Here is a 12,376-nt window from a genome sequence, read left to right on the forward strand (position 1 = left end):
GTTGGTGTGTTTTTTGTTTATGGAGAAAAGTTCATCAAATGTTTATCTTTTTTTGTCACAATTTAGAAGATGTTCAAGATGAAGGCTCCTTGCTGCCACGCCTGACGCCCCAGTGCGCTTAACAGAACAAGCAGTCCTGACCTGGCAACATACGAATGGCCCAGGGAAGCCACCAGATTGATATTCAGGTTTTGCATGACCTGCGCCAGAAGTTCCCTGAAGTCCCAGAGGGTGTTGTCTCCCAGTGTGTTCTGCAGGTGGGCAAGTTCACACATCTGACTCCAGTAAAGATGATTCCTAGAAAGTAAAACCAGCCTGATGATCTTTCGCTCATTGTAGATACTTATTGGTGCCAGCAGATTTGGTCCATTTGTAACAAGCAGCAAGTTAAACCATTTCATTGTAAATAGAAATTTTTCAACAATATCCCGCTCTGTACCAATCTTTATCACACTTCTTTGTTAATTAAAAACGGGTGTGAATGACACTGATATAAGCTCATTCTCTCTCTTTTTCCTTCAGAACAACAACAACCTGGACGCCTGCTGTGAATACTTGTCCCAGGTCAGTCCGGGCTACCTGTACAGTGAAGAAGGAAACCTCAGCTTCTCCGACGACCCCGGCTTCATTAGGCTTCGTAATCATATGACCCAGTTGAACCTGGGCCTGCAGTCTCAGAATGTGCATTTGGCCCCGGTTCGGGACAGCCTGAGAATGAACGGCAGTCGGACTCTGGCCCACAGCCTGAGTGACGGGCCCCTTCAGACAGGACAGGCCCCCAACAGTGACTTCTTTCAGCAGGAGCCACAGTCAGCCCCAGTGCAGGTGCCCTCCAGCATCAATGTGTTTGGTGTGATGGAGCCAACCCGTAAACCGCAGCCCCCCCAACACCTAGGACTCTACCCTCTGGGTGTCAAAGGAACAACTATGGGTGTCCAGCAGACCCCACGCTTCAACCCCATCACCGTGACACTAGCCCCCCATATTCAGACAGGACGCAACACCCCCACTTCTCTGCACATACACGGCGGGCCCCCTTCGGGCCTCAACAGTCCACAGGGTAACTCCATCTATATCCGGCCCTATGTGAGCCAGTCTGCTGCGAGCCGGCAGAACCAGCCACAGGGGGGCCGGGCCCAGTACAGCCCCACCTCCCAGCCCCAGCAGCAGATCTACCAGATCTCACACCCCTCCTCCCTGTCGGGCACCTGGTCTGGCCCTCAGCACGCCTCGTCCTCACATACCTCACAGCACCAGACCTCTCATGTCTACATGCCAATCAGCTCCCCCACAAACCCCCAGGCCCCCTGCATTCTTCCCACTGCAACCCAGGCCTCTTCCTCTGGTGTCTCCTCATGCTCTTCCTCCTCCTCCTCCGTCATGCCCACCTCCCTGTCGACCATCAGTCAGTACAACATCCAGAACATCTCCACCGGCCCCAGAAAGAATCAGATAGAGATTAAACTAGAATCCCCTCAGAGAAACAACTCCACGACCACGACAGCCGTGCTGCGGACGAGCAGCGGGGCCCGCTCCTCCTCCGCCTCTTCCTCCTGCCCTTCCTCTTCATCCACTTCAACTGGGGTGGCTACGGTCCCCAGCACCCCTCTGTCCATCGGAGGCCCCGGTCTGAGCCGCAGCCAGCCCACTGTTTACATCTCTGCCAGCCCCCCTGCTGCAGCCCCAGCGGCCTGTGAGGAGGCGGCCTTGGCCCCTGCCGGCGCTCGATCCCAGCCCAAGTTTTACATTTCTGCCAATGCCTCCAGCGACGATAGTGGTGGTGGTAGGAACCCTCCCACAGTCTACATCTCAGCCAACCCTCCCATGCAGGGACCCTCAGGGGCCAGGAACATGGGGGGCCAAGTGAGCATGGGCCCTGCCTACATCCACCACCATCCACCTAAGTCCCGTGCCTCTTTAGGAGGGGGAGGCACAGCTTCCTCCCCACGTGTTGTGGTAACTCAGCCCAACACCAAGTACACTTTTAAAATCACAGTGTCCCCCAATAAACCCCCGGCTGTGTCCCCTGGAGTCGTGTCCCCAACTTTTGAGCCCAACAACCTCCTCAGCCTCCCCGCCGACCACCACTTTGTTGAGCCCGACCCCCTCCACCTCTCCGACCCGCTGTCGCCTCACAGGGAGAGGCCGAGCGAGCCGCGCCGACTCAGCATGGGCTCTGATGACGCTGCGTACACACAAGGTGAGCACTTGAATGCAACAAACACACAAAACCATGGACAGAGGAAACATAAATCTAGCACTCATGGATCAGCTCTCATGCACACCAGTCTGCAGATAAAATCTTTAAATACAGATAATCGACACAGCTTGGACCAAACACATAAAATGTGCAAGAATGGTCAACCCACAATGGTGTTGGTGGATAAGGCAGACTTCTCCGTGTGTGGTGTCGCTGTGCCGCTGTCACGTCTGTTCCTTGATCTCTGCGTCACCGATCAATTTGATATTCGTGCGACAGAAAAAATTCTAAAATAAAAAAAGTTTATTGTCCAGTCGCGGCTGAAAAATCAAGAAGCAACGTTACTACGCTATAATCGATAATCGAGCGAGCGGGCCCAGCTCGCAATCGACGTGTTGGAGACTCCTGACCTCCATCATCTGATGTCTCAGAGCTGTTGGCTTCACTTTTATTGGTTGTTTAACAAATGTCAAGTGGCGAAAGAGTGCACATTGATAAGGGAGAAAATACCAGTTCCTAGAGCCATTTTAACTGAGAGATAGTATGCAGGGTTTTTTCTTGCCAGCAGTGGGTCTAAAAGCTTTTTCCATCTCTTCCTGCCAAGAGAGTCATTTTACCATAAAGTATACTGTCAAATTTTAAGTTGTTTCCCATAACATTGACTGTATTGTGTTTTTGAGCCAAACGTTGTGTACTTACTGCGGTCAGTAATGCTCTTTCAGTGTAGACAGTGCTCTGCATGTCTGTCAGATAAAGCAGAGGTGAGTGTGTCAGTGACGGCAGTGTGAGTGTCTGCTCTGACAGCCCCTGAGACTGTTGAATTCTGTAGTGTGAGTCAAACGTGTCCGAGCACACTGCCGTTTCCTTTTTTGGGCTTTTCACTGTATTACGTGTGAGTCACTGGCTGTGGATCCTACACTGCAGTGACTACCACCAAGAGGGGCTTCACAGCAGGGGGGCATGCTGCCACTGCTGCTGACCCTCATCAGACCCCTGTTTTCATCCTTTCTCTGCTCAGGCTTGGAAAAGTGAACTGAAAAGACGTGCCTGTCACCACATAACTGTTAAACAAACATGATTGTATAACCGTAAGCGGAAGGAAGCCGATTTATTGGAATGACCTGGTTCTGGCAAGTGAAGGCGTGTTTGAAAAGCAACCATAGACCAGTCAGTTATGTCTTTTAAGACGAATCAAATAAAAACAGATGCAGACACTGCTGGACACTGTAAATTGTTTTATTTGATGTATTGGTCAATTAACTCTGGGAGGCTGTGGCTCAGTGGAATGATGCACTGATCTTTGGATCTTTGGAGAGCAAGTGGCGGGTACAGAAAAATGGAGACGGTACCGAACTGTTATTTGGACATTTTACATATTTTCTAGCCGTCGGAGTTATTTGTAACAAATGCAAAGTTAAATTTTCTTATCTGTGGACTTGGGGAACTTGCTTTTCTTTGAAAAACGAGACAACACGTCAAAGCCCTGGCAGTGGCAAATAGCTTTGGGTTTATATTTGACTTGATTACATTCATTCATGTTGAAGTTGAGATTTACCATCAATATTTGAACTGCTACTGTGTTAATGGAATACTGCTGTTAAAAAGCACCTTATTTGTTTATGTGTTTGCAAACCAAATTTTATTGTACTATTGTTCTTATAGCAGTACTTTTAAAATAAAAGTGTGCAATACACTACTTTTGAATTCCTTATGGATTTTTGCGCAAAAGAATGCATTTAATCGCGAATAAAAAAATTCAATTGTTGACCAGCACTAGTTATAACATAAATGCAGCTTGGTGCGTAGTTTGGGATGAGAAATAGATCAGGGTCCTGTCCTTCACTTAGCTGCACAGCTTACTTTCAATGACAAACATTTTTAAGCTTGGCCTAAACAGTATCGTACTCAAATCAATGAAATCCAAATGGTATTAATATTGCCACATATAACCAATTAGACATTTGCCTCAATCACCCTCTGTCTCCATCACAACATAGACAATCAAGATCACAAAAATATAATTTGAGCATAAACAAAAGATGGATCCAGGAGGCCAATGAACCAAAAATACTAATAAAGAGTATCGCAACAATAAGAACTATAACAATAAGACTTATAATAATAATAATAATAATAATAATGCAAACTCTAACAATATGACTGATGGTTTTAGTAGTGGGTGTCAAGCAGCATCCAATACTAATGCTGTGGTGAAGATGAAGGCTTATCATAGCTGATCGGAGGTCATGTGCATCATGTTGCGTTTACATGTCCAGTACCAGGACATTTCGACAAAGATCAAGTGTCCATCTCCCCATGATTTGTAAAGAGGCATGTGTTTGTGTGTAGCAGAGAGAGAGTTGTTGATCATTGAGTGTGTAGGAGGTGTTGGGGCCTGTCAACAGAAGCAGGAACTCTGAAGAATGATGTGAAAAATGCTGTAGAGACTTGAGCAGAACATGTGCACGTTGGAGGTTCTGTATGAAACGTTGCTGCAGAATGTGCCTGCAGCAGTCTGATCCCTGGCTGTTACCACAATAGGTGAAGACACGCAGATTGATGTCTCCTACACCAAGCTGCTTTGTGCTCCAAACTGGTTTGACTAGTGTGTGTACAACACCCTGTGGTGGATCTGAAAGTGCAGTGGCGAACCGTGGCTATCACAACTGGACCTTCTGTAGACACACCCAGCCGCGCCCGCCGCCCCCCTGCCCCCCTCCGCGGCATTATAATGTCCGTCTTTTCACTGAATTGTCGTCTTGAAAAGGGTACTCACAACAATTCCGCAACAACTTCATCTTCACCTGTTGCAATTGTCATTTCAACGTTAAAAACAATAAAACGGCATAAATTGCTTCGTCGCATTCATCTAGATCCTCTGTCTCGAGCCAGTTAACTAGCGGGCCTTCTAGAGAACCCTGGAACCGAGGGGAACTCTGAAAGAACACGCCCATTGGCTACAAATCAAAACTGTCAGTCCAAACGTACACTCTCATTCAGTGCAACGGCCAGGGCATTCTATCAAGGATATAGAATACCTTGGTTGAAGGATACTCTACCCAGAGACCCAGAACAAGATCTGATTGGTTGCTTTTTTTCCTAACACAAAACCACTGAAATGCGTAGTGCATGGTCCGAGAAGGACAAACAAATCAACGTAACACTGTAATATTACAGATCAACAACACAGATACGATTCTCATTTATTCACTTTATATACATTTTATTACATTTTATTTATATACCGGTAATTAAATTGATTTTTTGTTTGTTTTATCTGAGTGTTCCAGGGTATTCTCTGAATACCTTGAAGGACCTGACGGTTCGCCACTGTGAAAGTGTTAGTGCCAATATACACAACCTATTTCATTGATGACATTGTTTTTCCGCAGTTTTATTTTCTGCCTTTTTTTATCTGCAGTTTCTAATGTTGGGGTGTTCACTATAACATTCCTTACATTTTGATTAAATCCAACTTGATTGTCATTTCACAGATTACACACAAGTACTGGGACAATGCATCTAACCATAAGTGCAAGAGAAGCAGTAAACTGCAGTGAAATGTCTAGTTAAAAGTATATAAATATGACGGTATGAACAGTATTAAAAAGTATAAATATAAAACACTATAGACAATGTTGCGATTTTATAAATGATCTGAATAAGGTTAAGAAAATATAACCAGATTGGATAGTTTTCTAAATAAAATGTGCAGATGTGACTAAGTGTTCCTCATTGAATTCTACATCATGCTAAATGATGTTGACATCTTTGAGTGGTTGTTCACTGGTAAATGGTTGCTGCAGTACCGACTGTGTGTTTGCATGTGTGTGTGTTCTCCAGCGCTGTTGGTCCATCAGAAGGCACGAATGGAGAGGCTGTGGCACGAGCTGGAGCTGAAGAAGAAGAAACTGGAGAAGCTAAAAGAGGAGGTGAACGAGATGGAGAGCGACCTGACCAGGAGACGGCTGGAGAGATCCAGCTCCGCCTCCCAAATCCCTTCTGTAAGCAAGAAACACCTTATCTCTCGTCAGCTACCACCAGACTATCACCTTTTTGCTCTAATTGATGGACAGAGTGAATCTTAACCAATACACTCACGGATGCCCCGATGGCCAATTCAAATCATTTTTCATTTGCAGCTCAATTTTAAAAACAAGCTCCAAATGATTCTTATTAGCAGTTTGTTGTGATGTTCTTCAGAACTGCAAACCAGGTTGTCCTGATTATTAGTGACAGATAAAGCCTCAAGAAAAGAAACCAGATCTGGACCACATTACATTTTCTGGCTCCAGTGAAAATCACAGGGCCAATTGATCATTCTGATATACTTCCATATTTTCAGACTGACAAAGCGTACAGTTTATTAGATTCACTTCACAGTTGTTCCTTCAGCTAAAACAGGGACAGTTCAACAGAAGAAAAAAGTCTGAGGTGGCCATGTCTCACACTGAGAGCTGAGAGTTTGTAGAGAGCTCTCGTGATCCGGGCTTTCTGCTGAGTCAGCTGACTCCCTTGAAACTTTAACAGTTTGCATCCACAGAGGGAAAGTGGCTGCTGTAGCTGAGCTGAGTCGTTCCTTTGTTCAGAGTTGTTAATAATAATAATACATGGTATTTTTATATAGCGCTTCTACTGGTGCTCAAAGACGCTTTACAAGCCAGTAGAGAAAATATCAACAAAGAAAAATAAAGTGATAAGCCAGGTGGAATAGGGGCTAGAGGTTAGAAGATTAGCAGTTGAAGGCAAGAGTGAAAAGGTGAGTTTTGAGGGCTTGAGAGTTGTCTCCCGTCTGTGTGTGATGGCTGACCTGCTGACCCCCCCCCATCTCACCCCGTTTCAGATTGAGGAAATGAAGCAGTTGAGATGCAAAAACAGGTCCCTGCAGATCGACATTGACTGCCTCACCAAAGAAATTGATCTCCTTCAAACAAGAGGTGAGTCTCTCTCTGATGTGTCCTTATCACTGGTTCTAAACTAGCATTCAGAGTAATAAAGTGAAGCGTAGGTAGGGAGGTCAGACCAGCTGTGCAGCTGCTCAGATCCTCTCTGCACACACACTGTGCCGCTAACTACCAGCGCTTCCTCAATTGCATCCTGTTGCTGGTTGGTAAGTGATTTATGCCCTCCACTGCTGATAGAAACTGACCCCACAGGCCTCATGAATGAATAGTACTCACGGAGTTCCCTGTTGTGGGACGGCCCAGTGACATGTTGAATAAAAAAACATGAAGCTTCTCATCAGAGTTGGCTGACTTCATAGCTCAATGAAAAATGCCAATGCACTGTTTTCCATCTGTTGACAGGACCACACTTTAATCCCAGTGCAATCCATAATTTTTATGACAACATTGGATTCCTCGGTCCTGTCCCACCCAAACCCAAAGGTACTTTATCTCTTGGTAAGTTGAGAAAAAGCTGCATGTCATGTACTGTATGAAAATGTGTGTGTTTAGATCAGGGGTCTGCAACCTTTTTGACCAAAAGAGCAATTTTTCCCCCTTTTCCACCAATTGTTTTGGTCTGGAGCCGCAAAACATATTTGATAGCTTGATAGCTTATAACGTTGTATTTATTGTTACATCATAGACAAAAACTGTTTTTTTGCATTTATTATTTATTACATTATAGAGAACTGTTTACCTCTAATAATAAACAAAGAACTCCTATAAGGAGAATAAAAAAAGAAATACAGGCCCACTTTAAAATAAATCAACACAGCACTTGGGGAGTCCTCTGCACATTTGAAGGAAATTAAAAAATGTAAATGGGCCCACTTTGAAATAAATCAAACATATTAGCTGCACCCTAAAAAGAGTTGACTGATTGAATTATGACTGAAGATCGTCAGCTGTCTTCCTCTCCCTTGTTGTTCCTCGATACGTAAAGGCTGCAGCACCTTTGACAACTTCTCTCTCCATATCAAACATACCGGTAAACCACCATCGTTTGCTGTGAAAGCTGTTCCTCCCATACTTTTATTTCCTTTGATTTATCCATAGTTCGCTCATCGAGCCGGGGGTCAGGTTATTCGCCTGCAAGAAAATTAGTTGAACTAATTAAAACCGTTTTTTAAATGTTGTATGTGTCACAGTATCACCTCAAAATAGAAGATACGAAACATTTTCAACCATGCAAGAAAATATAAATAGTCCTACAAATACTTTTATTTTATTTCCTTCTTATTTTTGTCTACTCCCAGAGTAGAGGGCTTAAAGGGCCGCATGCGGCTCGAGGTCCGCGGGTTGCCGACCCCTGCGTTAGGTCCATCCATTCATGAGGTTGTCTTTTTGTAATATCCCCCATTCATTGATTCATTCATTGCATGCTGTCTATCATACTGTACCTGCTGACTGAAATGTGTACACAAATAATCTCTTCTGCTCCAAAATCCATTTTCATCCATCCCTCTGTCTGCTTCCCATTCCTTGAGCCCCCCTTGCCCTGTCTGCTCCTTCCTCTCTGTCAGACGTTTCATTTTTCCTCCTTCCTTCATTTTGAACACTTTTACTTGGTCTTTGATGACCTCTTGGTTTTCACCTCATTTAAGGAATTGATCCAAACCATGCTTTGTAGTATTATAAGATTATGCAACCCTTCAGAAGAATCTAACTAGCTCAGAGGTGTTTGAGTTTGGAAATGATTGAGTTAAATACTTTTAGAGCCATGACAAGGTAACACTCACCAGTATTTCACAATTGAAAGGCAAAGACTAAAGATGGAAAAATAAACGTATTTCTATTGTAGAAATATCCAAAAAGACCTTCTGTCTATCATCTCACAACCACCTTCCTTTATTCCATTTGGAACGCCACAAGTTGTTGATTAGCATGAATGAGCATTATAGATGGTAATTAACTCATGTTAATTAACACAACTTATGTTAATTGTACAAATTGGCCAACATATGTAAGTTAGCATCCAGCAGTTTCTATGTGCTGGGGACCCATACTATACATTTCTATCATAACACTTTGGGGTACTCACGATTCCTGGTTCACTAAGCTGGCAACTAGACTATTATCACAGCTTCAAATGTTAATGATCTGGATGTCCATGCTTGGGTCGGTTGGTGGACAGCGTCTGACTTGTCCTCCTCTTCACAGACGTAGGCACCAAGGCAGTGAAGCCCCTGGCAGAGCAGGAGGAGGACGAAGGGACGCAGTGGAGCTGCACCGCCTGCACCTTCCTCAACCACCCCGCCCTCAACCGCTGTGAACAGTGCGAGTTCCCGCGGCACTTCTGAGCCTACAAGGCCCCCTCCTCTGCCATCCTGTCTGCACCATAACACCAGAGAGAAGGAAGAAGTTCTTCTTCGGTTTCTTCGTCGTATCAACTGGTACGGGGCTCGCTCATCGTGCGTCCTGTTCCCCTTTTTTTTTCAATGCTCCCACTGAAGGTCTGACAGGATGGTGTTCACAGAGGAGGACCAGACCTCAGCTGAGAGACTCAGAGGGGGCGGCGGGGGAAACTTTATCCCGGGATACCTCGCTGCTCCCACTTACAGTATTACAAGTGTGGCCCAGCAGTGTGACCACACACACACACACACACACACACACACACACACACACACACACACACACACACACACACACACACACACACACACACACACACACACACACACACACACACACACACACATAGGTACCTATGTGCCTTTTGTTGATTGCATTGGGTTTTTCTTGCTCTGTGGTGGCCTGTTCAGCCACTGCTCTCCATCTGAAGGGAATCCTGACGGACAGATCGAGGACTTTAAAGTGTGTTTGCTGTCTGTAGAGGATGTCAAAGGGGGGTATTGCCAACTGCCACTCTCATGTGCCTCTTGTCCTCCCTCTTCTGTGCCTTGGGTCACGAGTTAATCAAAAGAAAGAAAGTTGCATGCTTGTGTACAGTACATGGAGGCAGAAAATCCCCTTGAGCTTTTAACTGTACATCATTTTAGAATGTGCCTTGAAAGCCTCCCTCCTCACACTATGACTTATATTTCCTGTAAGTATAGCTTTATAGACTTTATTCATGTTTTTGTCTTGTTTTGTTCCCCTCTTCCAAACAAATAAGCATCATGCTCCCTTTCTAAGTGTTTGATTTCTGTGAGAGTTGAAGCCTTGCAGAAGGAGAGGAACAGAGTAAGACCCCTGCAGTCATCATGAAGCTGCGTCTGCTCAGCGCTCGTGTGGCGCCCAGCTTCCTGTGTACCACTGCACAGCAGCAAAGAAGAAGGCTATGGAGGGCTTCTTTTTCCTTTTTTCAGGATGCCAAATATTTCAGGAGGAGGAGGGGAGGGGTCAAAAAGCTAAATGAAACACTGCCATCTTATCTCACAACTGGAATGTAGGTTTGATGTTTTGGGGAGAGCTTCACCTCAGTGCAAAGAGACACTCATCCTCCAGTCCCATCAGGAAGTGACTGCAGCTCTGAAACAGCTGATTTGGTTCAAAGTGGCATGTTGCTCTGCAGCTGATGGAGTCCTGTGAGGTTACGAAGATCAAAGTATTCCTATGATGTAAAAAATACTCATATACAGCAGGTCACAACACAACTGTCCAGTTTGTATACTCTTATTTTTATTTGGCTCATTTCATCCTCCTAAGCTTTTATTGATGAGGGTGTCTCTAAAGTTTACTTATTGTCATTAACTTACCTTAACTGTGGAGTAGTTACTTAGTTTTGTTTTTTCCACACTTGTGAAATGTTGCCTTGCATCAGTGCCTTTGGAACTATTGAATTTGTATTGATCATCTATTCTGTCACATCCAAGTGCCCTTTTATCAAAACAAAATGTTAGTTGTTGAAACCCATTTAAAAGTAGATGAATTATTGTCTCTTAAGCACTTACGCCATACTTTTCTTCAAAGAAACCAGTTTTCATCTTCATCTGCACCTTGGTGTGAAGAGGCAGTTTATTCATGTTTTATTAAATTGACAAAAAGTTATTTGGATATCTAAAGTGTTTTTTTGATTTTAGCTGGGAAAACTGTCTTTGTAACAGATAAGTTATTTGTAAAAAATAATTAAAAAAATCTATTCTGAGTTGTTTTGATGTGTGTTTGTCATACAGATGTTGCTTTTATCCAGTAGATGGCGTCATGGGTTCCAGGAGCAGCTGGAATCAAACCGGCTTCCTCTCAGTGTCAGCCTCTGGGTTGCGAATGCTGGTTTCTCTGAACTTTATTTGTATTGAGTTGTGTTTGTACATTCAACAAAAAACATTTCACATGTTTATTTGTGGCTTCTTTTAGCTTAGAACAAAGGTAAACAAAAGGTAAAAACTATTTCTCTCACTCTTAAGTTGTCTTAAGTAATTTTTTCCATTATATAGACCTCTTATTATATCCATCCACTACACTTTAATAATGGCTCTTGTTTATTTCTTGAGTATTAATAACAGGATCTTAGATATGTATCTATCATTATCAATCACGCAATCATTTATTTTTCCAAGCTTCAAAATGGTGCATTCCTTGGGTATTGAAAACCCCAGAATGACTCCAAATGCACATTTTCAGAAAAGGTACTTCCCACATAAGCAGCAACATGTTTGTTGTGAAGAGTCTTGTGAGGTTTTTCCATCCAAACGGTGGTGTTTTGTGATTGGCACATGTTGAGCCATTCTCACCAAACACTTCATAATACAATGAATGATTATGATGAAGCTTTTCCTTTGGTTACCAGTCAACATGTCTCCTGTGGAAAAGGTCCACTAACGTTTTGTCACAAGATGTCTTAAACTCTTGAGTGTGTCACTGGAGGTTTTGCATGGATTATCACCTGCATCCTTAATTGATAGTGTTAACACTGTTTTTTTGCTTGTTTTCTCCTTTTGAGAATATTGATGTCTCAATATGCCAACGGTAGAGATGCTGTAAGCGTTAATAACAATTGGCCGATACTTAAAAGTTAGAGCCACAGAGATGGCTAGCAATGTATACATCTGACAACCCATATGTGCACTTACCTCCTGAGCTGAATGCTCCTGTTTAACACGATGGAGTCGTACATTCAAGTGCCACAGCACCATCCTATGTATGGAGCTAATTTTCTGCCATAAATCCAAAAACAAACCAAACCGCAATCACCTGCATAACAGCACTGTCCCTTCACTAGCGTTTACATCACTGAGTCATCAGGCGCCTGAGTGTGTTTCTGCTGAGCTAATGTCCTCAACGTGTT

The 12,376-nt window shown here is 43.9% G+C and overlaps 2 protein-coding genes across 4 annotated transcripts in view; one reads left to right on the forward strand and one right to left on the reverse strand.

Annotated features, from left to right (window-relative positions):
• Positions 1-11,236, forward strand: part of tab2 (TGF-beta activated kinase 1 (MAP3K7) binding protein 2) — a 43,078-nt gene extending 31,842 nt beyond the window's left edge. For 2 of the 3 annotated variants that reach the window (XM_079642389.1, XM_079642390.1), the window contains exons 2-7: positions 67-257; positions 523-2,200; positions 6,044-6,204; positions 7,044-7,137; positions 7,507-7,602; positions 9,307-11,236. In XM_079642389.1, the coding sequence (XP_079498515.1) occupies positions 156-257; positions 523-2,200; positions 6,044-6,204; positions 7,044-7,137; positions 7,507-7,602; positions 9,307-9,446 (2,271 nt within the window). In that variant the 5' untranslated portion in view covers positions 67-155 and the 3' untranslated portion in view covers positions 9,447-11,236. The remainder of the gene's footprint in view (positions 1-66; positions 258-522; positions 2,201-6,043; positions 6,205-7,043; positions 7,138-7,506; positions 7,603-9,306) is intronic. The other variant, XM_079642391.1, reaches the window with a different exon arrangement.
• The window catches only part of LOC307016206 (endoribonuclease ZC3H12A-like), a gene marked incomplete at its 3' end in the record, with an annotated part of 7,889 nt that continues 6,152 nt past the window's right edge, over positions 10,640-12,376 (reverse strand). The window contains exon 6 of the mRNA XM_079645249.1: positions 10,640-10,702. Coding sequence (XP_079501375.1) covers positions 10,640-10,702 — 63 coding nt within the window. The remainder of the gene's footprint in view (positions 10,703-12,376) is intronic.

This window comes from Notothenia rossii (genome assembly GCF_949606895.1).
Source record: "Notothenia rossii genome assembly, chromosome: 8".
Lineage (NCBI taxonomy): Eukaryota > Metazoa > Chordata > Actinopteri > Perciformes > Nototheniidae > Notothenia > Notothenia rossii.